General features: G+C 37.4%; 1 protein-coding gene across 1 annotated transcript in view; it reads left to right on the forward strand.

Annotated features, from left to right (window-relative positions):
- CACNA2D3 (calcium voltage-gated channel auxiliary subunit alpha2delta 3) overlaps nt 1–25,875 on the forward strand; it is a 983,089-nt gene that overhangs the window by 432,978 nt on the left and 524,236 nt on the right. Inside the window, 1 exon segment of the mRNA XM_049777717.1 lies at nt 13,289–13,420. Coding sequence (XP_049633674.1) covers nt 13,289–13,420 — 132 coding nt within the window.

Below are 25,875 nucleotides of genomic sequence, written 5' to 3' on the forward strand. Positions count from 1 at the left end.
TTGCTGACAAAGAATCTATGAGCTTCTTTGCTTTTATTTTTAGGAGGAGTGTTTGGGGGAGTTATAGGTAAGGATAATGGCTCTGAACCTCGCCCTCCTCCAGCCTCATCTGCTGTGATCATTTCTTTTCATCACCTTCCTCCATGATGACTTCCAATGAGAGGACAGTCGGTGCTCCCAGACTCTATGATCTTCCACTTCCCAAACATTTCTTCCCACCTCGGAAATCAGGGCTGCAGAGTTAGCATAGAGCAGGGTCTCAAACTCAATTTACCTGGGGGCCGCAGGAGGCAAAGTCGGAGTGAGGCAGGGCTACATAAGGGATTTCACACACACACAAAAAGTCCTCAAACGTCATTATTAAAAGTTTTAATTATTTCTTCTGAACATAAATAGAACATTGAGTGAAGATCATGAAGAGTTCTTCTGAACATGGCATCTTTTGCCTATTCCTTGCTGCCAGAGACTTGACAGCGCTTCTCACAAATCTGAACCACATTTGGCTTTAGAGAGGAAGCAGTTGAGACCCTCAGCATGGCTTGAAGATGATCATCATTAAGTCTAGATCTGTACTTTGACTTATTAAAGTTCAACGTGGAGAATAACTTTTCACACAAATATGTGCTCCCAAAAAGGCACATGGTGCACTTGAACATTTGGGAAAGCTCAGGGAAGCTGGGGGGCAATTCTCTCAAAAATTGCCCATGCATATCTGCTTTTCCACTAATCTCTCTGAACTTGGCTTTGAGATCAGAGTTGCATTACAGGTCAATGAGCTCTATTTGAAGCACAGGAGGGGCATCTTGCACATCAAAGGAAAAGGGGTCCACAAAAATTTGGAAAGTGGCTCTGTGCTTCAAGAAGTCTGCAAATCTGTGATCAAATGCCTTCTCTAGCTTAAAAATAGCATCAGAATATTTCTCACCACTAGATGGTATGCCTGCATCCACAAGTTCCTTGCATGCTGGGAAATGGCAAAGGTTTGTCTGAGAGAGCTGAGATTTCCATAACACAAGTTTTGTGGAGAATGCTCTCACGTTGTCATAGGCAGCACTGATAAGCTGCCCCGGGCCTTGTAACATCCTGTTTAGTACATTCAGCTTATGTGTGATGTCAACAAGAAAAGCTAAGTCCATGAGCCATTTGTGATCACTCAACCCAGAAACAGCATTCCCATCCTTCTCTATGAAGGCTTTCACTTCTTCTCTCAACTCAAAAAATCTTTTCAGGACATTTCCCCTGATGAGCCAACGTACCTCTGTGAAATAGAACACATCTCCATATTCTGACTCCATTTCCTCTAAAAAAGCATGGAACCTCCTGTGCTTTAAGCCCCTGGATCTGATTTGGTCGATGCACTTCACAACAACAGATATCACATTGTCACACGGCAGGCATTTACTGCAAAGGGCCTGCTGATGGATAATGCAGTGAAGAGCAATGGCCTTCTCTACACACTCCTCTTCAAGTTTTTATTGAACAAGTGCCACCAGTCCATTTTTCCTTCCTGTCAATGGCGCTTCATTGGTTCTTATTCCAACAAACCTCTTCCATGGCAAATCTGCATTCTCAATGGCATCACACAGATGCCAAAATATCTCATTAGCGGTGGTCTGGCCATGCATTGGAATTATTGTGAGCAGCTCCTCTGTCAATTCAAAATTGCAATCAACACCAGGGACATAAATTGTGAGCTACAATGAATTAGATATAACATAGAATTGTTATATCTGTGCCCTCGTCAAGAGCAACTGAGTATGCATCAAAACATTTGGCTTTCTCACACAGTTGATGATAAATGTCACTTGATATATCAGAAATGCGCTTTGTCATTTGTGTTGGCAGAAAGGCTGATTTTGCTAAACTGACCTTTCTTTTCCGGACAGATAATACTTGCAGCCTGTGACATGCATTTTTTAACAAACTCTCCTTCTGTGAATGGTTTCCCTGCCTTAGCAATCATCTCACTAACCATGTAACTAGCTTTAACTGATGCAACATTCTCTTTGGTTGCATTCTTGAGGAAATCTTGTTGCCTCATTAGACATGCTTTAAGACTGGCAACCTGCTTGGCTCTCTCATTTCCTTGATCTTTTGCACATTCCTCAGCACATTGAGTTGAATAATGGCGTTTCAATTTGTATTCCTTGTGCACTGCAACTTTCTCTGAGCAAATAAGACATGTGGGGATGCCCCTGTGCTCAACAAAGAAATACTGCGTCTCCCACTTTTCCTAAAATTGTCTGTGCTCGCCATCAATCTTTCTCTTCACTGCAGGCTTTGATGAAGTCATGATGAAGGTATGACGAAATCTAATTTTGTAATAAACTTCTCTCCCTTCTCTCCCTTAGGCTTCCGATAATGCAAGGGACAGCGGGCAGGAGAGCAGAAATGACGTCTGAGCTAGGCGCAAAGTATTCATGATTATTTGCTACCAAATATTCGCAATAAAAAAATCGCATTAGTAAGAGAAAAATTGCAAAAAATCGCATTAAACATTTGCATACCCCGAACGGAACTTCTTGGGATATGCAAATGTTTAATGCAATTTTTTCTTACTAATGCGATTTTTATTGTGATTATTCAGTAAGTGAATATAACTGCGATATTTGAAGGCTGGCCACAGGCCACAAAATGTTGTATGGAGTGCCACAAATGGCCTGCGGGCCACGAAATTGAGACCCGTTGCATAGAGGATAAGGCACTTGTCATATATTTAGTCAACTCTGGCTTAATCCCCACCACCAGTAGGGTATTAGGGTATCATAAGCACTGCTAGGGATATTCCTTCACTTCCACGCATAGAGCTAGGAATAGCTTGAGTACAGCATAACATACTCTCTCTCTCTCTCTCTCTCTCTCTGTCTCTCTCTTTCTCTTTCTCTCTCTCTTCTGATGTAATGCTCTGAATATAGTTTAGTGGAAGAGTGCTTGTTTGTATGAAGCTCTGGGCTCAATTCTCAGTATCTGAGCTCCTTCCCATTAAATAGTCTGAGTCTTCTCTGAAATTGTGAGATTGATGGAGAATAGGATTGGAGGGCAACTGGCCTCATGTGGTACAAAGAAGAACCATAGCAGAGAGCAATGTCAAAGTTTTCAAACATCTAAATGTGAGAGAGCAACGATCTCCTTTCCTTGTTTCCTTTTTTCTATTTAAACTAATTTTGTTTATTTAAACATAAACAAACAAACAAACATTTCTTCAAATGTTTAGAAATATAGGTAGCAGCTCGGGGGGTGATGGTGGGGTATATGGGTTGCATAAAGGGAACTGGGATGGAGGGAGGACAAATTTGGTGATGGGTATTCCCCTGATTCAATATAAATATGTACTTAAAATACTACTATGAAAGATATGTAACCCATTATGATCACAATAAAAATTAAAATAAAAGAAATATAGGTCTAATCAGTTAGGATCAGTGTTAAACTCATTAGAAGAATAATGGAATTTTTATGTTTTAAGAATTGCTACTCATTACCTAGCTAGATCTTGATTATTCACAAATTTGTGAAAAAATACTATAATATTTCTTTCAAAAAGCCAATTTTTAGCCATTCATATTTATATAGTATTTCTCCATTTTGAGGTATTACACTTAACTATAAATAAAATAATGGCTCCATGAATTCACAAGTAGTTTGTGGAAATGCAGACATATTCATTTTGCCTGAACTCTAGATTTACCCTTTTCCATTTCTTCATGCTGCTTACAAATAACTCTACAGTCAGAAACTAACTCTGAAGATAGTGGCCACGATGTATGTTTGTTTTGTTTTTATTTTGGGACTGTGGTTATTGTTTGGTTGTTGTCTTTATTGCTGTGGTGCTTTTCGGGTTCTTTTGTTTGATTTTTTTTATTGTTTTTATGTTTTTCTTCCTTTATTCCCTTTCTTCTCTTAAATTAATATTTATAACCTCCAGAAGGACTCCTTCCTTTTTGTGCTTGTTTGATTTTTCCCCGCCCCCCCCCCCGTATTTTTCTCTCTTTTTTCCTTTCCTCCAAACAAAACCACGTAACTTGTACCATTGTACCATCTTGTTCTGCCTCATGAATTGAGGGGGAAATAATGAAGGGTACCAAGACCAAACAGTTGTATGAACAATAAATAGAAATAAAAAATAATCAGACTTAAACACCAAATCCAAAACCAACAGCAACAGAATCGAAACCCAATCTAGACAACAAGCTAGACACAGAGGGGGCCACTTATATTAGCAGCCTGGGGGTTAAAGGAGGGGAATATGGGATGCATGCTGGGAACAGGGCTAGAAGGAGGACAACATCACTGGTGATGGGTATGCCCTTGATTCAATGTCACTATGTACCTAAAATATTACTGTGAAAAATTTGTAATCCACTTTGATCAAAATAAAAATTATTTAATTAAAAAACACACTGGTGAGATAGAAAAATGAATATTAGTCAGCAAAACAGACTATCCAATTATCCAGAGACTATCCAATTGTTTGGGGACAAGCTATTCCCTATTCCATTCACAGATTTTTCCACTTCTGCATGATGGTAGAAACACAGTTCCCTTGAGCTAAGTGTGCCCCATTCTCTCTCCTTCAGACTCCCCCCATCACCAGGTACTCCTTTACAAAGTACTGCCAGGCAGTTTCCTGCAAATGGTATCACCCAACTTGAATACTGAAATGATGTAGAGGAAAGCTTCGGGCTATGATTTATGCTATCTTCCAGAGTACAAAACCTGAACCAGTTCAGATTTGCTATGCCTGACTTCCTAGATGGTTTTTGACTTCCTGGGTGGTTTCTCTCACCCAGAGTTCCTAAACTCTCTTCCTTTTGACTGTTCTTCAGATGGCAAAGGCAGACACTGTTCTAACTTCAGGCACCTCCTTTGCTTTTAAGATCAGCAGTAAACTAGAGAACAATGTCTTTGAAGCATTGTTAAGACCTTCCTCTCACTGTTTTCACCTGGACTCCTTTCTGTGCTTTGTATTAAAACACTGCATGTACCACTCTGTCCTCTCCCTCATCTCTTACTATTCATTAAGTGTATTTCAATTTAATGCATGCTTTATTCAGAACACATTCCTGAGAATATGTCCCCTCAGATCACATTATGTTCCTTCTTATACTAATCCCAACTAGCATTTTATATATAATTGCTTCATTAGTGTTCTATACTGGTTCTACTGCACTGTGTCCTCTTTTAGGTTAAATACCATGTTTTGTTCATTGTTTTATTTCTAAATTTTAGTATAGTGCTTGGTGTAAAGTAAGTTTTAGTAAATATTTTCTGAAAGAATAAATAAATGCATGTAATATGTAATATAGATGCAGAATGCTTTGAGGATATTAGAAAATATGATGATGTATGCCATTTAAGTGGGTTCTTCCATGGCAATAGTTACAATGACTATTAATCAAACAGAGGACAAGAAGAGAGAAGCCAATGGGAGTGAGATCAGCCAGAGTGCGAATGTGGGTTTATGTAGCATGCTTGAGGCAACTTGATTCCCTTTGCAAAGGGGTCCTCTGCCAGATGAGAACATCTAGGAAGGCCAGGCAGTGAGGTGTGGCCTCTGCATGATGGTGTAGCAGCAATTGCTGGTGCCACTGGAGCAAGATGAGGGGTATTCTGACCATGGCACTTAACATTGATTTGCAAAAAGGACTTTGAGTTTTGGGGCGATCCTCTCTGAAACTCTTTCAGGGTGGAAAAGGCTCAGTCTTCATGTCAGCTCTGAATCTATCTAAATTAAGTTTTCGTTCCAACTGGAGCAACCCTAAAGAAGGAAATAGGATCTGACTCTCTCAGTGTTTTGACTGGAGACCTCAAGGGGGATTCAATTAGCAGGTAAATAATCACATATCAAACAAGGAGTTTTCACTTAGTGCCTGCCAACTTCCCTACAGTTGATCATGTGGTATTTTAGAACAGGAAGCCCCTTGTGATGAGCTTATCTTTATTCTAGGATGTTTTATCCAGAATTGTATACCTTGCATATGTTCCGTTTGCAAGTGAATCCCCAATCGAAAAGATAGCAGTGATGAAAGAGCCCCGGCAGAGGCTTTATAATAGAGAAGTCAAGGTAAATATGTGACGGAATTCTTAGAGAGGGGCTAGAAATTAGATCCCAAAAATGCTTCATCTTCATACACTCTGTCCTTATTAACCATCCACATGCCTAAGTCTTGGGCACAAAGAAGATATTCCAGGACTCAGAGAAATCTCTATTCCTCCTCTAGTGAATGCCCACATCCTTTTTTTCTTAACAACTAAGGAAGACAGCCTTCTCTGAATTATGGATTAACTGGTATCTAGACATGTGTGACCCATTTTCCCCAAATCTATATTACTATTTGTTAGGGAGTACATTTGACTTTAAGGCCTCTATTCAAGTCTTCATGCATCTGAGAGTTTGCATAAGGTTCTTAACAGCAATGGACTTCAATGCTCTGAGGACCAGTTTTCTCATCTGGAAAAATGTAAATTATCCAAGAGGAATAGTTTATAACTGCATGAAAAGAGTCTTGAATAGTTATAACCTTACTAAAAATGGTAGTTTCTGCTAGTCTCATTATAACCATCATTACCAACATTGTGTGTGGTTTCTATGATACAATCTTCTTCACTTAACACAGTTGGAAAAGACTTATTCTAGAAAGTGGAAGGATGTGAAAGAAGTGGACATTTTGCTGTGTTAAGGGACAGGTATTATTTAAATTTGATCAATTTAAGGCAAAGTCAACCAGTGAGTTGTGATATACAATCTCATTGGGGAAGATACTCAAGTCAAGTACACTGAGGAGCAAGCTCAGAATCTAGAACCAAGATTTCCTATACTTGTAGATGTGTCATTCATTCTCTTTACTTCCCAAGACCATCCTAAGTGGTTCAGCATTGGACCATGTATCCTCCTTGTCTCTCTGGACCTAGGGCTGCCAGAAATTAGCTTCAGTTTTATGAAAACAACCTGCATTTAATATTTGACATATCACTAAGTTTAGAGGAAGGGTAAATATTTGGCAAATAACTCTATTTTATAATTCAACACATATTAAGGGCTATTTTCCAATACATATAAGTACTTGATAATTAGCATCAAACCTTTTCTTTATTTAATCTATGATCTATTTAAAATGAATGGGAGAAATGTCATTGACTTGTTGAAATGGGAGACATGAAACATATCCAGCCATTCTCCACTTGAATCCGATCCAAAATGTGCTAAGAAAAATTCCTACTTTGGCTTAACCCCTCCAGCTTTCCCTGGGATGGATGTCTTTTTATATCCAGGAAAAATATACTATCTAAGACCTTTTAGGAAATCTCAACATCCTTCTTTTAGCTTGTTCAACTCAGGAAATCCTCTTTTTATAAGTGATAAATTTCCAAAATACAGTGGAACCTAAATTCAATCCTTTCCTTTAAGTAATGGTTTGGGGGTTACTGATAAGTTTATAATTCTATATTAGCCTACAGTTATTCAGGTATGCCAAAAGTCTCTAAAATGGGCTCATCGTTTGTATTTGAAATGGCAAGTTTAAATTAATACAGTATTGCTAATATACCGAAAAAAAATTATATCGAAAAATAAGATTCCTCTGGGTATTAAAGGTCCATGGGGACTGAGAAAAAAAAAAAAAACCTCAAGTACTAAGTCATCCATAAATCCTTCTGATTGCTGTACATGTATGGTCTGGAAAGAAGGAATAATCTATGATGGCTTAAGATGTTGGGAGGAGAGTAATTGATGTTTGGACTAGGAATAAAAGTAGATTAATGGAGCAGATTGTCTTTAGAAGACGCATATGTGGCAGGAAACTGCTAGTATGTCCATATCCTCATCAAAGATAACCCTATTTTCCAACACAATTTTTTTTACCTTTCTTGCTTCTCAACATATTGGTTTCTTCCCAACTCTTGACTTTTGAACTTTCTGCTTCCTCTGTGGAAAGCACCTCTGCATTCAGAGTTTGTTTGGGTTTTGTTTGGTTGTTGCTTTTAGACCACACACGGTTGCTCAGTAATCACTCCCAATAGGCGCCACTGAGGATCAAAACCCAGGTTGACCGCATACAAGGCAAGTAAGTGCAATACCTGCTAGACTATTATTCTGGCCCCCAGGACTTCAAAGGTTTGGAACCAACAATCTCGCAGCAGTCCAGTCTTTTTCTCCAAAGAGGTTATACTCATAACCCAATTTAATCTTTCTATACCCCTTCACACTCAGGATGCTATTAAGAATACCAGTCTTTTACATTTTATTCCTCATCCATTTTTATTTAAAATTCGGATTTATTTGTCCATGGCTAATTTATCCTCAGACATGCCAGTTTCATGGTCTGACTGTTTCTCTCCTGGAGGTCTGGTAGATTAGGGGCACAATCAGTATTTGTTGTATGAGTGAATGAATGGAGGAATCATTGCAAGTTACTCTTGGCCCTGATAATTCGAAGAATGGATAAGGAAAGTTAGGTAATTGCCCACCCAACTAATTTGGGTTTACCACAGTATTAAATTGTGATAGATCCACCGGTTTTTCTGAATTGGTTCCTCCAGACTGAACAACAGTTGCCTGTCTAAGTCTCTTGTGATTGAGGACTACTTGTTTCTGTCCCCTGTAGATGAAGATATCAGGTATGAGGGAAGTTGTAACACAAGTCCAAGGCCATTGTCTGCCAAATTGATAAGCAGAGTGATTTTAAAGGCTGAGTTCCACACTACTACTTGAAAATGTTGGGGTGTTGCATATTGTTACTCACTTCAAAGAACAGGGATAGAAGTTTGGAGCTCTTTGAGATTCAGAACAATAGTGCAGTAGGTAGGGTATTTGCCTTGTGCATGACTAACCTGGGTTTGATTACTAGCATCTCAGATGGTATCCTAAGTAATTCCTGAATATAGAGCCAGGTGTAATGTCTCAGCACTTCTAAGTGATTACCAAAAAACAAACAAACCAAAAAAAAAAGTCAGAAGCTCTTCTTCACTCATATTTATTTGCCAGTTTATGGGATGTTTTGCATGAACATATATTTATGGAGTATTATATATGGGTCAATATCTATGTTAGTTTGCTTGAACTAAAGTAACTATTCCTCTTAGGCAGAAGGATGGAATTCATGATTGACATCTGAGGACAGGCAAGGCTATATCACTTAAAGACAGAGAATTTAGATGAGAAAGTATATGAGTGTAAATAATATATGTTTAGAGAAAGAACATTAACTACCAGAATACCAGAAGAGAATTTGTAGCAAAGGAAACTGAAGGTAGCGATATGAATGGAAAAATGCCTCTGAGAATAGTAATTTGGGATAAGAAAGGAAGGAGATTGTTGATATATTTTTATTAATAAGTTTATATATTAAATTATAAATCATAATAGGATTGTGTAAAATGCTTTTCAGATACAAATTGAAAATGATATCAAAAAGATGTTGTGGGACTCTTCCTCTCTAAACAGATGCTATTAGTCTGTTTTCATAAAAGTTGAATATTTGATAGATTTTTGAGTGATACAGAGATAATTTAAATCTTTCAGAAGATAAAAAGCGGTGGGCAATTCTTAGACTTCATATTGACTATCAAAATAATAAGCTGATGTGGGACAGATAGAACCGATTCAGAAAATGACTGTATTGACTATTAAGCAGGGAGGTTGGGTTTGACTTGGGCAGTATAAAGGCAATGCTTTTCATTCATTTTGATGCATTACAGATAGGACCTCTAGACAGAGGTAAAGAAGAAGGTTAAGCTGGTGAAAAGATCATGCATATACAAAATCTAAATTATTCCCATAAAAAAGAGGGATAAAAACATTCAACATTTCTTGTCAAGTAAAATGGTCTGAACTCAGTAAATTCAGATTATAAAAAGGATATGTACAGTTCACAAAATATGGGTATAGTGAGCAAAATAAATAAGAGTTCTATACATTTCCCAGGCTCAATAGTGATAACCCAAAGATATGCCCACAGATGATATGTCTGTTAGAATAAGGATCTTTGGAAATATATTTAAGTTGAAGATTTGGGATTAAGGTCATATTAAATTTTGGGTAGACTATAAATGTAAAGATTGATCTACTAGAATAAAAAGACACTAAAAGATTTGAGGAGATTTGACACAGAGTCACACAAGTCATGAGAAGATGGAAACATTGGAGTTATATATTTTTGAGCTAGTAAATATATATTCCTATATATCATAATATCCATATAAGATTCATCAGATTAAATATCAGATTAATATAAGACATTTAAAGAACCTTACAAGAAGAGGGCTGTCAAAAGAATTTTAAGTCCACTAAAAGTAAGTAAGCTGTTTAGGAACATACTATTTGTTTTATAAAAAGACAGAATTACTCAACCACATTTTAGTGCTTGTCCACAATTTTTTTTATTGTAAGAACTTATTCAAGAGACAAAATTGATTAACATATTGAGGTAAACTGACATAACATAATATAGTAACATAACATAACATATAATTAATATGATATAATAATACATGTAAATCAAAGAACATTTCTAAATAAAACACTTTTTTTGATAATAATGACTTACATATCACTTGCCCAGATTCAACCTCAGAATCTCATATGATCCTCGAAGTGAGCCCTGAGCACAGAGACAAAAGTGATCCTGAGCACTGCTGTGCGTGGCTCCTGAACAAATAATAGAAGATGATCCATAGGATAAGGGCAGAAAAAGAGAAAAATCTTAGTGCAGGTGTGAGACCAAGGTGGCCCTAAGCCCCCTAGTAAAACCACTGTGAAATATATTTTCCACTCTATAAATTCCCTGTTGGCAGAGGGTGTTAGCCCAAAGATAAAACCAAAAAAATGTACCCTGTAAAGAGGAAGACCCTCCCTGTTCAGCTGAAATAGAGGAACTAGGTAGGCCCGAAGTTCTACCAGATAAAGACATTCTCCGCCAGATAAGGAACCCCTGACACAAAGTTGAGTCAACAGTAAGTTGGGACATCCACCCAAAGCATGATGTGATTTTTGATATGTTCTCTGTTCAAGTGGATGAAATGCTTGCTTTATTGTATCAACCAATGAAATGGTTGAGTTGTTGAAACCTGTAAAGCTCTATGTATACTGCTTGAAGACTTAACTCAGGGTCCTTGTCAAGACTCCCTTGGTTGGATGAGACTTGGACCTTGACTAGTCGAATAAACTCCCTTTTGCACCTTGAAAAAAAATAATGACTTACATATCTTTACAGTAGTATTTTAGGTACATATTAACATTGAATCAGGGGAATATCCATCACCCCCAGTGTTGTCCTCCCTTCATCCCTGTTCCCAAGCATATATCCCTTTCTCCCTCCTTCATCTCCTAGAATGCTAGTTTAACTAAAAGCATATATGTTAACACTAATGTAAACCATTATTTTGCAGTTCCAGATATTTTCACTAGTGGTTTCTTAAAGGTTTAGAGTCAAAGGAGCATTGTATAAACAAAGTTAGAATGGCAATTATCGTTTGCATGGGCCCACCAAAGTAAGGGGGTCATGGAAAGGAAAAACTTTTGGCCTAAATACAAGGAGACCTTACCCCTGAAGTTTCCTGACATAAGACCATTTCTAGGCTCCAGGCAAACTAGTTTTTCCAATCCTGGTCCTTGTCTGTAGTGCCCATACAGTTATATTTTTCACAGTCTCTGTTGTTGGTATCATGTTTCTGCATTGAAGATCCTGGAATCTGTATATCCTACATTGAAGTCAGGATGTTGCGGAGCGGCATCTAAATTCAACTCACAATTAAAGGGCAATGCAGAAAGCTCTGTCCAGTACGCAGGTCGTTGTTGTTGTTTAAATCTCCTCAGTGTTAAGGGAAGACTCTTTTGAGTAAACCGATGTCAGAGCAGCAGTAGGGTCTTCCCTGGTAGAGAATTGCTTCCAGGTGATGGACGTCATAGACAACTTTGGATGTTTCGTAGATGGCTTCCCTGGTTCAGGGGTGCTTGTCCACAATTTAATCTAAAGTGTAGAATTCTAATTCCTTCTCAATAGATAGTGAAAGGGGTTAGGGACCTGGGCAGAAGTAGTACAGTAAGAGACATTTAATTTTAGTGTGACAACTTGCTTAGCAATGATGGAACAACCAATATTTCAACAGGGAAATTTGTGGTAAGCCTGGGGATAGGAAGTCTGCAGTCCTGAAGCTCTGATTTGTCCCGTACATACACAAGGCAGATGCTCTGTCATTTGAACTATTTACATGCTGCTGCAACAACCATTTTTAGTCTAGGTTTTTTTAAAATCAGATATATTCATATAAACCTGCCACCTATGAGTAGTACTCCGTACCAAAAATTCTATCTCATATGACCTTAACAATGGATAAAGTTTGGGATTTCCACTTCTATTAGAATAGCTTGATAAGAAAGCTTGTGAAATTAATATGTGGTTGTTATTTTGTCTTAGTGGAATAACATTTCAAATAGTTGATCAAATGAGTTTAGCACAACCCTCATCTTAACTAGACCATATTTTTATTGATTCAGCTTCCCTAGTCATCCATGACTTATGAATATCAAAGTCCCCATTAAGAAGCATAATTTCAGAGCAAGTTTGGTGTGAAAATGGATAACATGCTGCTCAAATTACTTCATTGTTATTGCATTTCTAAAGGTGCTCACAGATTCCCAGAGGTAACTTCGGATTTCAAAGACCACCTGGAAATATGGGAAGCCTTTTATTCATCCTAACTAATCTACACTAAAAATAGAGAGAATTTCTAACTGTAACTGATATTTTTATCGCTCTGGCCCCTCCTGTGTGTATATTTTTTGATTTTTATTTTTACCTTCATATAAATCACAATCTGATAGACAACAATTAAAATGATATTTAGTTATGCAATCCTAATTTACTTTTTCTTTTGTCTTAACACTTCTAAGGCAGATGTGAGTTACCACAGGACTGTGATAGCTGAGATGATTTCAGTGACAGAAAACACTTTCCTCCTGTTAATACTGAGTTCTCACTCAGGAGAGGAAAATTGATAAATAATGCTAAAGTTTCTCTTTACTTTTCCTGTAGACATAAATTATGAAATTGAAAGTTACAGATGTGGGTGTAGCTTTGAAGAAAGAAGACCTCATTCTTGGCAGAGCTTGGGCAAGACTGGTAGGCCAAAATATAGAAAAATTATAGAGAAAAACATCTTAAAAGTTATTACCTACTCTACAGATTCCTGTAATATAGGCCTCAGGCTGATCTCTCCTGTAATGTGGGATGCCAGGCTGCTTCTATTCGCTTGCTGTTAACAACATTCCCTTCTTTTCTCTCTTTTTCAGATCCAGCAATTGTCAATGGAGTTTATTGGTCTGAATCCCTTAACAAAGTTTTTGTGGACAACTTTGACCGTGATCCATCTCTCATCTGGCAGTACTTTGGGAGTGCAAAGGGCTTCTTTCGGCAGTATCCAGGTGAGCATGACTGCATTGAGAATTGTGATTCAGGTGAACAATTCTGTAACAATTTCCTTCAGAGCTTAGAGTTAAAAATCTTTTATTTCCTTCCCTTAAGTTAAAATGAAAGAAATATAAAGTGCAAATTGTCAGTGCACAGAATGGGAATGGTAAATTGGCAGCCACATTCATTCAGGCACACATAAAACATTTTGGTTTTTATGCCTCTTTGGCATCTTTCTCAATAGAGTAATTCAGAGAGCTGCCACTAAAAGTGAGGAATCGGAGTGTAAAATGTATCACATTTTTATCTTTCCAAAGAAGAGTTTGTTTATATTGCTATGACTATCCCTGCTACTATTTCCAATATTCTATGGCCATTTTACAATATTATGATAATTATCATCAAGGGAAGGAGCAAGTCATCAATGTGCAAAAATTCAAAAGTGACTTCCTCACCCCAGAACTGACTTCATCGGACTATGGCATTGAAATAACCAGAGGTCTATTTGACATCAGCAGTTTTCAGGGTCAACAAAAAGCACATTCAGAGGGTGTGTTGTCAGAGACGGTCCGCCATAATTTTGGAACAGGTGTTCCTTCTGGGGCATTAGTGGGCTTCTGATTTGCAATAGGAATTTAATTCTGGCTTGGTTTGAATGTTAATTAAAAAAGGAAGTTTTAATTTTGCTTACAAGTTGTGAAAACAGGACTCGAGGCTGCAATTGTGCCAATATCACAGCTGTAGAACTTAACAAGCTCAACCTAAAAGAAGGAAAAAACGGCTTGTATAATCTTAGAGCAATTAAGTGGAGTCTTTTATGTTTTCATTAAGTAAAACTAGGCACCTGATGTCTTCCCACTTTCAGGCACAGGGACTGCCAGCCTCTGCCTGGGGGAGCTGTTTGCCCTGCACAATGCATCTGTCCCCTGAGACTTGCCAGCCAAGCCTTTGCTGTGCCAAGTAATTCAAATTTTCTCAGAGTTGTGTTCAGCTGGGCATGTTGGTTCATCCTGGCATACATAGAAATTTAAACAATAAGCATCTTATTAAAGATAACGTTATAATAAACAGTGGCCTATTAAAGTTCCAGCGCCACCAAATAGCCATCTGCTTCTATATACTCCACAGAGAGCAAATGCATTGCAGATGTTTCTAGAAATAGAATACTAGGGCAAGGTGAGATGGCTGATCCATGAAAGAAGCCACAAGGACATCTTACTAAGCTACTGCGTGGCATTTGAATGAAGGTGGGCACAAGAGAAGAAATAATAGATCATCTGTTATAATCCAGCCCCTGTGACCGTCAGAGGCCATGACGAAGTGTGAAGACAGATGTGTATCTGTCATTTTGGGGTTCTGTAACAAAATGCTATACATGGAGAAAGGGTCTTAGACAACGAACATTTATTGCTCAGGATTCTAGCAAGTGGAAAATCTGCCCACAGAATTGATTTTGTGAGCTCCTCTTTCTGACTTGCCAATGGCATTTTCTCTATGTGTCTTTATATGGTAGAAATGGGAGCTCTGGACTCTCCACCCTTTGTATGAATATGCTAATCCTATTACTGAAAACCATGCCCTCTTGAAATTATATAACTCTCTTATTACAGCTTTTAGGGCTTTCAAGCTTCAATGTTTGTATTTAAAGCAATAGAAGTAATTCAGTTCAGACCAAAAGGTAGATCCTTAACAATCCAAATGGAAAAGACTTTAAGGATTTATGTAACAATGAAAGTTCATTTACATACATCCTTTCAATTAGAGAATTGGCTCAGAAGTGCTTACTTTTTTTTTGTTAAATTGGTGGTAAAATTTTGACTTTATTGATTCTACATTAATAATTATATTGATTCTAAACATGTCAAGACATTGATGACTCTCCCAAAGGTACTTCACTGTCTAGATAGATTTCATGTGGTCACTCATTGTTTGGCTCTGAACAAAGAATATACCTCTTGTTTATTCAACTAAAATAATTCTTGGAAAAACAGTCCAGATTTTATTTCTGGGATATTTTTCATTTTAGGATACTTCTTTTTTTATTTAAATATAATAGGTATGATGGTATGGATATGTGTTGTTTTTTTAAATTTTCTAATGAAGCAAGGTAGATTTTTCTTGAAATTTACATAGACAGATATAAAATGAGAGATAGAGGCAAAATGTGTTCAAGAGAGAACATAAGCAATCAAAATAGAAATAAAGAGACCAGTGAGATACATGATCAAGGGAGAACATGGGCTTGAAGAGTAAGCCTGTATACATCTCTCAGCAGAATTTATTTTCATTCTTAAGAACATGTCTTGAAGAATTGCTTTATGCCAAGCAGGTGGTGAGACAACAGAATAAAATGGTGAACCTCTCTTAAAGTTTATGAAGCTCCCTCTTGTGGGGAAAGATGTTCATTAGGGATTTGATTGTATGTAACAGAGATCCAGTTCCAACTAGCTAAAGCAAAGAATATATTTATTGGTTTGTGTAGTTTTGAAATCTTGAAAGTGTTTCTTTTTTTTTTTTGTCACATTCAGCAGCTTTCAGGGGCTACTCCTGGCTCGGCACTCAGAAATCGCTCCTGGCAGGCTCAGGGGACCATACGAGATGTGGGACTTGAACCACTGTCCGTCCAGGATCTGCTGGGTGCAAGGCAAACACCCCACTGTTTGCCATCTCTCTGCCCCAAGAAGAGTGTGTTAATGTTCATTAGGGATCTGGTTACAAATTACAAAGTCTCAGTTTCAACTAGTTTTAGCAAAGTATATATCTATTAGCTTGTGTAACTTTGAAATCTGGAGAGTATATTAATTCGCTAGGCCAGTTGGATTTTTGACTATTTTTATTGACCTCTTATTTCTGCCCATTGACCTCTTATTTCTGCCTTCCGTTATTCTGATTTTATTTCACTATATGGGGATATCCATAAAGGAGAATTGCAGTATTCTTCAACTATGGTTCTAGGGGATGAGCAAGCACTGTTTCCAATATTCAAATCAAAGTCCACTGATTAGACTGGTCGGGGCCATATATTTAAACTGAATAACCAGAAAGAAAAGAAAAACAGGTCATGGATAGGGCTAGTCACTTGGAACCAAAGAGATTATTCAGGATTTTTATGGTCTTGCTAAAATTGAATCACTAAAGAAGGGGGACATAAACAAGGAAATGGGTCATCATAGTAGAGAACATTTGATGCTAAGGTAGGGGAAAATAGAAAATTCTGGTAGATCACTTAAAAGGAACAACAGTTACAACTTCTAGAGGTAGGAACAGAGTTCTTAGAAGAAAGATTTAGCAAATATCTGTCTAGTTATAAATGTTGACTAGTTCTACATGCATTTGCATAGGCTTCTTCAATTGTGTGCCTTATATCTAATGCACACAACTAATTGTCTCAGAGAAATGTCAGTGATGAGGACATGTTCTGGGCATACAGCATATGATGAAGACAACATATGGCTACAGAATAGTTAAAATGTGCTTGGTGAGTTAGAGGAACTAAAATGAATTTTACTGATATAATTAATCTAAGTATAAACTTAATAACTACCCATGGAAATTATCTATACTTATAAAATATAACTCAAGAAAAATATTGTGATTTGGGGACCAGAAAGATCAAATAATTACTTTGCATGCAGTCTGGCTGTATCACATTTGGTTCCCTGAGTTCCTCCCAGAATGATCCCTGAGTGCACAGCCAGGAGTAAGCCCTGAATACAGCTGGGTGTGCCCTCAAATGAAACAAAAGACCTATACTATTGGTACTCAGTTTTAAAGGTACTGACTTACCTTTTACACCTGTATTGCAAAGGGGTCTCACTGAGGAAAGAAGCTCAATTGGATTTTTCTAAACAATTCAATATCAGCAGCAGCAGCAGCAGCAGCAACAACAACAACAATAACACCGAGTTAATAAAGGGCATTGAAGAAGTCAAGCTCTCGCTGTTTGCAGATGACATGATACTCTACTTAGAAAACCCAAAAGACTCTACCAAAAAGCTTCTAGAAATAATAGACTCATATAGCAAGGTGGCAGGCTACAAAATTAACACACAAAAATCAATGGCTTTTCTATACACCAATAGTAATAAGGAAAAAATGGACATTAAGAAAACAACCCCATTCACAATAGTGCCACACAAACTCAAATATCTTGGAATCAACTTGACTAAAAATGTGAAGGACCTATACAAAAAACTATAAAACTGCTCCAAGAAAATAAGAGAGGACACGCGGAAATGTAAACATATCCCCTGTTCATGGATTGGCAGGATTAACATTATTAAAATGGCAATACTCCCCAAAGCATTGTACAGATTGAATGCAATCCCTCTAAAGATACCCATGACATTGACATTCTTCAAAGAAGTGGATCAGGCACTTTTGAAATTCATTTGGAACGATAAACACCCTAGAATAGTTAAAGCAATCATTGAGAAAAAGAATATGGGAGGAATTACTTTCCCCAACTTAAACTTTACTACAAAACAATACTTATCAAAACAGCGTGGTATTGGAATAGACAGGACCTCAGATCAGTGCAATAGGCTTGAATACTCAAAGAATGTTCCCCAGAAATACAATCACCTAATTTTTGATAAAGGAGCAAGAAATTTTAAATGGAGCAAAGAAAGCCTCTTCAACAAGTGGTGTTGGCACAACTGGCTAGCCACTTGCAAAAAATTGAACTTAGACTCCCATTTAACATCATGTACGAAGGTAAAATCCAAATGGATTAAAGACCTCGATATCAGACCTGAAACCAAAAGATATATAGAACAACACGTAGGCAAAACACTCCAGAACATTGAGACTACAGGCATCTTCAAGGAGGAAACTGCACTCTCCAAGCAAGTGAAAGCAGAGATTAACAGATGGGAATATATTAAACTGAGAAGATTCTGCACCTCAAAAGAAATAGCGCCCAGGATACAAGAACCACCCACTGAGTGAGAGAAACTTTTCACTCAATACCCATCAGACAAGGGGCTAATCTCCAAAATATACAAGGCACTGACAGAACTTTACAAGAAAAAAAACATCTAATCCCATCAAAAAATGGGGAGAAGAAATGGACACACTTTGACAAAGAAGAAATACAAATGGCCAAAAGACACATAAAAAAAATGCTCCACATCACTAATCATCAGGGAGATGCAAATCAAAACAACTATAAGGTATAACCTCACACTGCAGAGATTGGCACACATCACAAAGAATGAGAACAAGCAGTGTTGGTGGGGATGTGGACAGAAAGGAACTCTTATCCACTGCTGGTGGGAATGCCTAATGTCTAATTCAACCTTTATGGAAATCTCACTCATCTATGGGTTTTAAGAAAAATGAAAGACATTCTTGCAATAATAATTTTCAGACACAAAAGAGAGGAGGGCTGGAAGTTACAGCTCACCTCATGAAGCTCACCACAAAGAGTGATGAGTTTAGTTAGAGAAATAACTACATTGTGAACTATTTTAATAATGAGAATGTATGAGGGAAATAGAAAGCCTGTCTAGAGTACAGGCGGGGGTTGGGTGGGGAGGAGGGAGATTTGGGACATTGGTGATGGGAATGTTGCACTGGTGATGGGTGGTGTTCTTTACATGACTGAAACCCAAACACAAACATATATGTATGTATGTAATCAAGGTGTTTAAATAATATATATATAAAATAAAGGGCATTGAGGTCTTCAGGATTGACTACTCATGGATCATGAAATATGTGCTTCAATTTCTTTCTTGGGAGCCTTGGAAGTGCTATAAAAATGGACATTTCATTTTGACCATAATATCAGTGATCTCCTGAGCTCTGTGCATGATGCCTATACAAGCATTTCCTGACTCAATCCTCTCTTAGATTCTGATTTTGTGAGCTGGAGTCACTATAATCCCCATTAAACAAAGGAAGAAAGAAGGTAAATGACACATTCAAGTTACATCAGCAAAGAAAGAGGGAGGTGATAACAGTGTTAATATTCCAATTTCTCTATTTTTTATATTATATCAAGATGGTTTTCATCATGAAAAATATGAACTCTAGCAATGTCAATCTTCTGCCACTGGGCTTTCAATGACTGACTTTTCTTTTTGGAGATATACCCCAATAAATTACAGTCATTTGTCTGATTTTTCATTCAGTCACCAGCACCAATAATACAATATTGTAAGTATTTGATTTATATTTGGTGAAGGTACCTACCAATCCATGTATCAAAAATGACTCTTGAGGTGTTAGGAACCCAGAGGTGTGGAACCTGCTTCCAGAAACAGCAGAAGACACAGTGGTAGAGCCTGCAGCTTTAGGATTCAGAAGCCACATCGGTGGTGACCAGGTGAGGGACAGAATCTAAGACAAAAGCTAGTGCAGTGCAGCTGCTACTCTCTGCTCTGTGGCCCCATGCTCCGCTTATTCAAAAGAATGCCAGCACAGGGCATGGAAAACACCATACTACAACCATAGGAATGGGAAAACAACTCAGGCCTACACCATGCTTAGAGAATGAAGTTGGTAGCTCTGATGACCTGAAAAGTTCCAACCATTTATTTAGTCTCTCATATAAGGATTTTAGAAATGAAATATGGAGGCTATTCATAGAACTCAAAAAAGCATGAAATGAAGTGAACATGCCACAAATAAGAATCAAGACGATATGAGAGTAGAAATGAGAAGAAAACTTCAAACTTAAATAATGGCTGAAAAACTTGGTAGATATAATACAAACCTTACTGGAAAAATTTATTCAACAAAGTAATAATGATTGAGGACAGAATCAGTGAGCTGGAATATGAAATGCACAACAATTCCATACAAAAGAAGAGGTTGGAAGTAAACCTCAAAACAAATAAGATAATGGGAAAAGTTTTCAAAAAATGTAAACAGAAAAAAAATAGAAATCTTTTATAAACTCCACATAAACAATATAAGAATCATTGGAGTCCAAGAGACACAGGAAAAAAACCCCTTTATGAAGTATCAACAATAAAGAATATCATTGCAGAGAAACTCCCAGAGCTAAAGAGTGCATTCAATCAAATCTTACATGCGAGAACAGTAGCAGACCAAAGAAATCCAAAGAAAAGCACCCCAAGACACATCCTAGTCACGATGAAAAACCACATAAATAGGGATGGAATATCAAGACGAAAAAGGGAAATTACATTCAAAGGAGCATCCCTAACAAATTAATGCAGATTTGCAACCAGAAATCCTTGAAGTCTGAAGGAAGTGGTGGGATATAGTGACAAAAATAAATGAAATTAATGTACAGCCAAGAGGTACTTCACAAAGCCAGAATTACATTTTTGTTATATGTCATATTATAAATATATATATAGAACTCTCCATTCCCAGAAACTAAATACATATTCTTCTACAATGCATGGGTCATTCTCCAAGATAGTCCACATGCTAGCCCATAAAACATACCTCCATAAAATAAAGAAGATAAAAATTGTGCATACTACCTTCTCAGATCAAAATGCACTGAAATTAGAAGTAAATAACAAACAGATGCAGAGAAAAAAAATTTTTTTTGGTTTTTGGGTCATACCCAGCAATGCTCAGGGGTTACTCCTGGCTCTATGCTCACTCAGAAATTGCTCCTGGCAGGCTCGGGGGACCATATGGGATGCCGGGATTCGAACCACCGACCTTCTGCATGCAAGGCAAACACATTACCTCCATTGCTATCTCTCCAGTCCCTGTAGAGAAAAATTTTAATAGTTGGATATTAAACAGCTCACTACTGAACATCCCTGGGATCAGAGACAGAACCAAAAAGGAAATAAAAAGATTTCTGAAACAAATGAGAATGAAGACACAAATTATGCAGACAATGTGGTACTAAGAGGAAAATTTATAGCTTTGTAAGCATTTATCAGGAAATAAGAAGGGATCTACATAAATAACTTAATGGACTAGCTAATGAAATTGGAAGTTAGTCAACAAAGTGAACCAAAAATAAGAAGGTGAAAGTAAATTATTAAGCTTGAGCAAAAATCAATGAATAGAAATTCCAAAGATAATTCGAAAGATCAATGAAAGCAAGAGTTGGTTCTTTAAAAGAAGTAAACAAGATTGATAAACAACTAACAACACTCACAAAGAAAGGAAGAGAGAAAACTTTAATAAACTGAATTAGAAATAAAAATGGAGAGATTACTATAGAAACTACAAAAATTCAAAGGTAATCAAAAACTACTTTGATAAACTTTATGCCACAAATCATGAGAACCTGAGAGAAATGGATAAACTCTTGGACTCTTATAACCTCCCAAGAATGAATGAAGATGATATAGCATATTTGAACAGTCCAATTACTATTGGAAAATATAAAATTGTAGTCAAAAGTCTCCCCAAAACAAAAGCCCAGGTCCTGAGAGATTTAATAACAAATTCTTTCAAACCTTCCAAGAGGACCTAATACCTATTCTTTCAAGCTCTTCCAGGAAACTGAAGAAACATAAATGCTCTGAAATAGTTTTTATGTAACTAACATCACCCTAATTCAAATGCAAACAGAGATGCTACAAAAAATAGAACTGCAAACCATTATCTCTGATAAACTCAGATGCAAAGATTCTCAATAAAATTCTAGCAAATAGGATCCAATGCCTCACCAAGAAAGTCATACAACATGACCAAGTAGGATTTGTTTGAGAGATTCAAAATGGTTCAATATATGCAAATAAACCAATACATCACATCAACTAAAGGAACAATAAAACCACATGAGTATATCAGTAGATACAGAGAAAGCATTTGGTAAGGTCCAATACCATTCATGATAAAAAGTCTAGTTGGGAATGGAAGAAAATTCTCAATATATTCAAGGCAATTTACCACAAATCTATGACAAATATTATACTCAATGAAGAAAAACTGAAAGCCTTTTCCCTAATATCTGGCATAAGGCAAAATTGCCCCCTCTCCTCACTCCTATTTAACATAGTACTGAAAGTACTTGTCATAGCAATTAGGTAAGAAAAAAAGAGATGCATGATATCCAGATAGGAAAGGAAGAAGTTAAACTCTCACTGTTTGCAGATGACATATTACTATACTTAGAAAATCCTAAGGACTCTACCAAAAATCTAGAAACAATAGATTCATATAGCAAAGTGGCAGGCTACAAATTAACATGCAGGGGCCTTAGAGTTAGCATGGAGGTAACGCGTGGGTGGTTTGAATCCTGGCATCCCATATGGTTCCCCGAGGCTGCCAGGGGCGATTTCTGAGCCTAGAGTCTGGAGTAATCCTGAGCACTGTCGAGTGTGACCCAAAAACCAAATAAAAATAAAATAAAATAAAAACAAAATTAGCATGCAAAAAATTTATGGCCTTATTTTACACAAAAAATGATAGCGAAGAAATAGACATTAAAAAATATCCAATTCGCAATAGCACCACAAAAATTCAACAAAAAGTTGGAGTCAACTTAACTAAAGAGGTGAAGGACCTATACAAAGAAAACTACAAAACACTACTTCAAGAAATAAAAGAGGACACAAAGAAATAGAGATATATGCCCTGTATATGGATTGGGAGGATAAATATAATTAAAATGGCAATACTCCCCAAAGCATTGTATATGTTTAATGTAATCCCTCTAATCCCCATAACATTCTTAAAAGAAGTGGATCAAACACTCCTGAAATTTAGTTTGAACAATATAAACACCCATGAATCATTAAAGCAACCTTAGGGAAAAATATGGGAGGCAACATTTTACCCAACTTTATATTGTACTACAAAGAAATCTTTATTAAAACAAAATAGTATTGGACTTAAAGACAGACTCTCAGATTAATGGAATAGTCTTGAGTATTTGTAAAATGATGTCCAGGCATAAAATCAATCTTTGGCAAAGGGGCAAGAAAGACAAAATGGAGCAATGAAAGCCTCTTCAAAAAGTGGTGTTGGGACAACTAGTCAGCCAAATGAAAAAAAGCAAATGCAGACTTCTATCTGATACCATGCACAAAGGTCAAATCAAAATGGATTAAATACCTTCATGTCAGGTCTGAAACTAAAAGATATATAGAAGAAAACATAGGCAAAACACTCCATGACATTGAAACTAAAGGCATCTTCAAGGAGAAAATATCACTGTCTAAACAGTGGAAGCAGAGGTGAACAGATAAGATTACATCAAACTGAGAAGTTTCTGCACTTCATAAAAAAACAGCAGTTCTTAGAGTCCAAAGGTCACCCAAGTACTGGAAGAAACTATTCACCCAATACCAATCAGATAAGGGGCTTATATCTAAGATATATAAAGTACTGACAATTTACTAAGAAAAAAAACATATAATCCCAGCTCCCATATGATCCAACTTTATCACTCCTAGGGATTATACCTTAGAAACACAAAAATACAATTTAAAATTTCCTTCTTAACACCTATATTCATTGCAGCTATTTACAATAGCCAGATTCTGGAAACAACCAAGATGCCCTTCAACAAATGAATAGCTAATAAACTGTGGTACATATACAGAATGGAATATTATGCAGCCATCAGGACAGATGAAGTCAGGGGTTTGGAAGGAAGGATAGGGGGCATTGGTGGTAGGAATGTTGCACTGGTGAAGGGGGTGTTCTGTTTATGACTGAAACTCAACTACAATCGTTCTTGTAATCATGATGCTTAAAGATTTTATAAAAAAAAATGGAGAGTAGAAATGAACAGACATTTTCTCAAAGAAAAAATGCAGATGGGGCCAGAGAGATAGCATGGAGGTAAGGCGTTTGCCTTTCATGCAGGAGGTCATTGGTTCGAATCCCGGCGCCCCATATGGTCCCCTGTGCCTGCCAGGAGCAATTTCTGAGCCTGGAGCCAGGAAAAACCTCTGAGCACTGCCGGGTGTGACCCAAAAACCACAAGAAAAAAAAAAAGAAAGAAAAAATGCAGATGGCCAAGAGGTACATGAAAAAATGCTCCTCATCACTAATCATTCGGAAGATGAAAATCAAAACAACAGGGGCCGGGCGGTGGCGCTGGAGGTAAGGTGCCTGCCTTGCCTGCGCTAGCCTAGGACGGACCGCGGTTCGATCCCCCGGTGTCCCATATGGTCCCCCAAGAAGCCAGGAGCAACTTCTGAGTGCATAGCCAGGAGTAACACCTGAGCATCACAGGGTGTGCCCCCCCCCAAAAAAAAGAAAATCAAAACAACAATGACATACCACAGAGACTGGCACATATCACAAAGAACAAGAACAACCACTGCTGGCATGCATATGGGGAGAAAGGAACTCTGATTCACTGCTATGGGAATGCTGTTTAGTTTATTGTTTCTGGAAAACAATATGGGTATTTCTTAAACAAAAAACTGGAAATTGAGCTCCCATATGATCCAGCAATTTCACTACTAAGGATCTATTCTAGAACCACAAAAACACAATACAATAATGCTCTCCTACAGTTTATTTGATGTGCTATTTACAATAGCCAAAATCTGAAATCAACCCAGATATCTAATAACAGATGAATGGCTAAAGAAACTGTGTTACATCTACACAATAGAATATTATGTAGCTCTCAGGAAAAATAAAGTCATGAAATTTGTCTATACATGAATGGACATAGATATTATTATGCTGAGTGAAATGATTCAGAGGGAAAGAGACATAGAATAGTCTCACACATTTGTGGGATATAGGAAAAATAAACTAAAGTAATAATATACAGTAGTACACTATAGTAATAGTATCCAGGGATGATAGATATTAGGTCTGGGAGGACCATCCCATCACATAAAGCTTGCCACAAAGAGTGTTAGCTCAGTTAGAGAAATAACTACACTACAACGATCATGACAGTTATAGAGAGATAAATAAAAGGGCTGTCTCAAAGGCAGGCAGAGGAGGAGGTAGAAGGTGGTGGTCAGAAAGTTGCACACGTTAAATTTTGTGAGCATTTTATGGTTGAAACGCGTTTGTGAACATGCGTGTAACCATGGTGCTTAAATAAAGAAAAATAATAATTAAAAAAAAACGCTTCTTGAGCTATTGTTTTCAATAACACTGATAATAAGAGTCCTTCCTGTTGTGTTACGGATCCTACCGATCAATAATTGTGCCCCACCCTAGGATGTGACCTGATGATAGCATATTGGATTATTTACTTGGTTTTCTACTCCCACCCTAGGGTGGTACCTGATTCTTGTGTACAAAAGCAAAGATCTGAGGAAGGCTGGGGCTCATCCTGGGGCTGATTCTTTTGCCTTCTTCCACTGAATAAAGGTGATGTCTCCTGAAACCTGTCTGTGGAGCATTTCCTCACTGCTCCCCTGAACCCTCAGACCAGCTGGCTAGAGAGGGTGGCAGACGCATGGCCTGGGCCGGGCAGAGAAAGGCCCCTCCATCCATCCCATCACCATCCAGCCCCATCCAGGGCTGATATGCAACACTTCCTTTTCAGAAGCAATTGAGCTGCTGCCTCTATGAGTTACTGGCTTTAGTCTAGTAG

This window comes from Suncus etruscus, chromosome 7 (genome assembly GCF_024139225.1).
Source record: "Suncus etruscus isolate mSunEtr1 chromosome 7, mSunEtr1.pri.cur, whole genome shotgun sequence".
Taxonomy (NCBI): Eukaryota; Metazoa; Chordata; class Mammalia; order Eulipotyphla; family Soricidae; genus Suncus; species Suncus etruscus.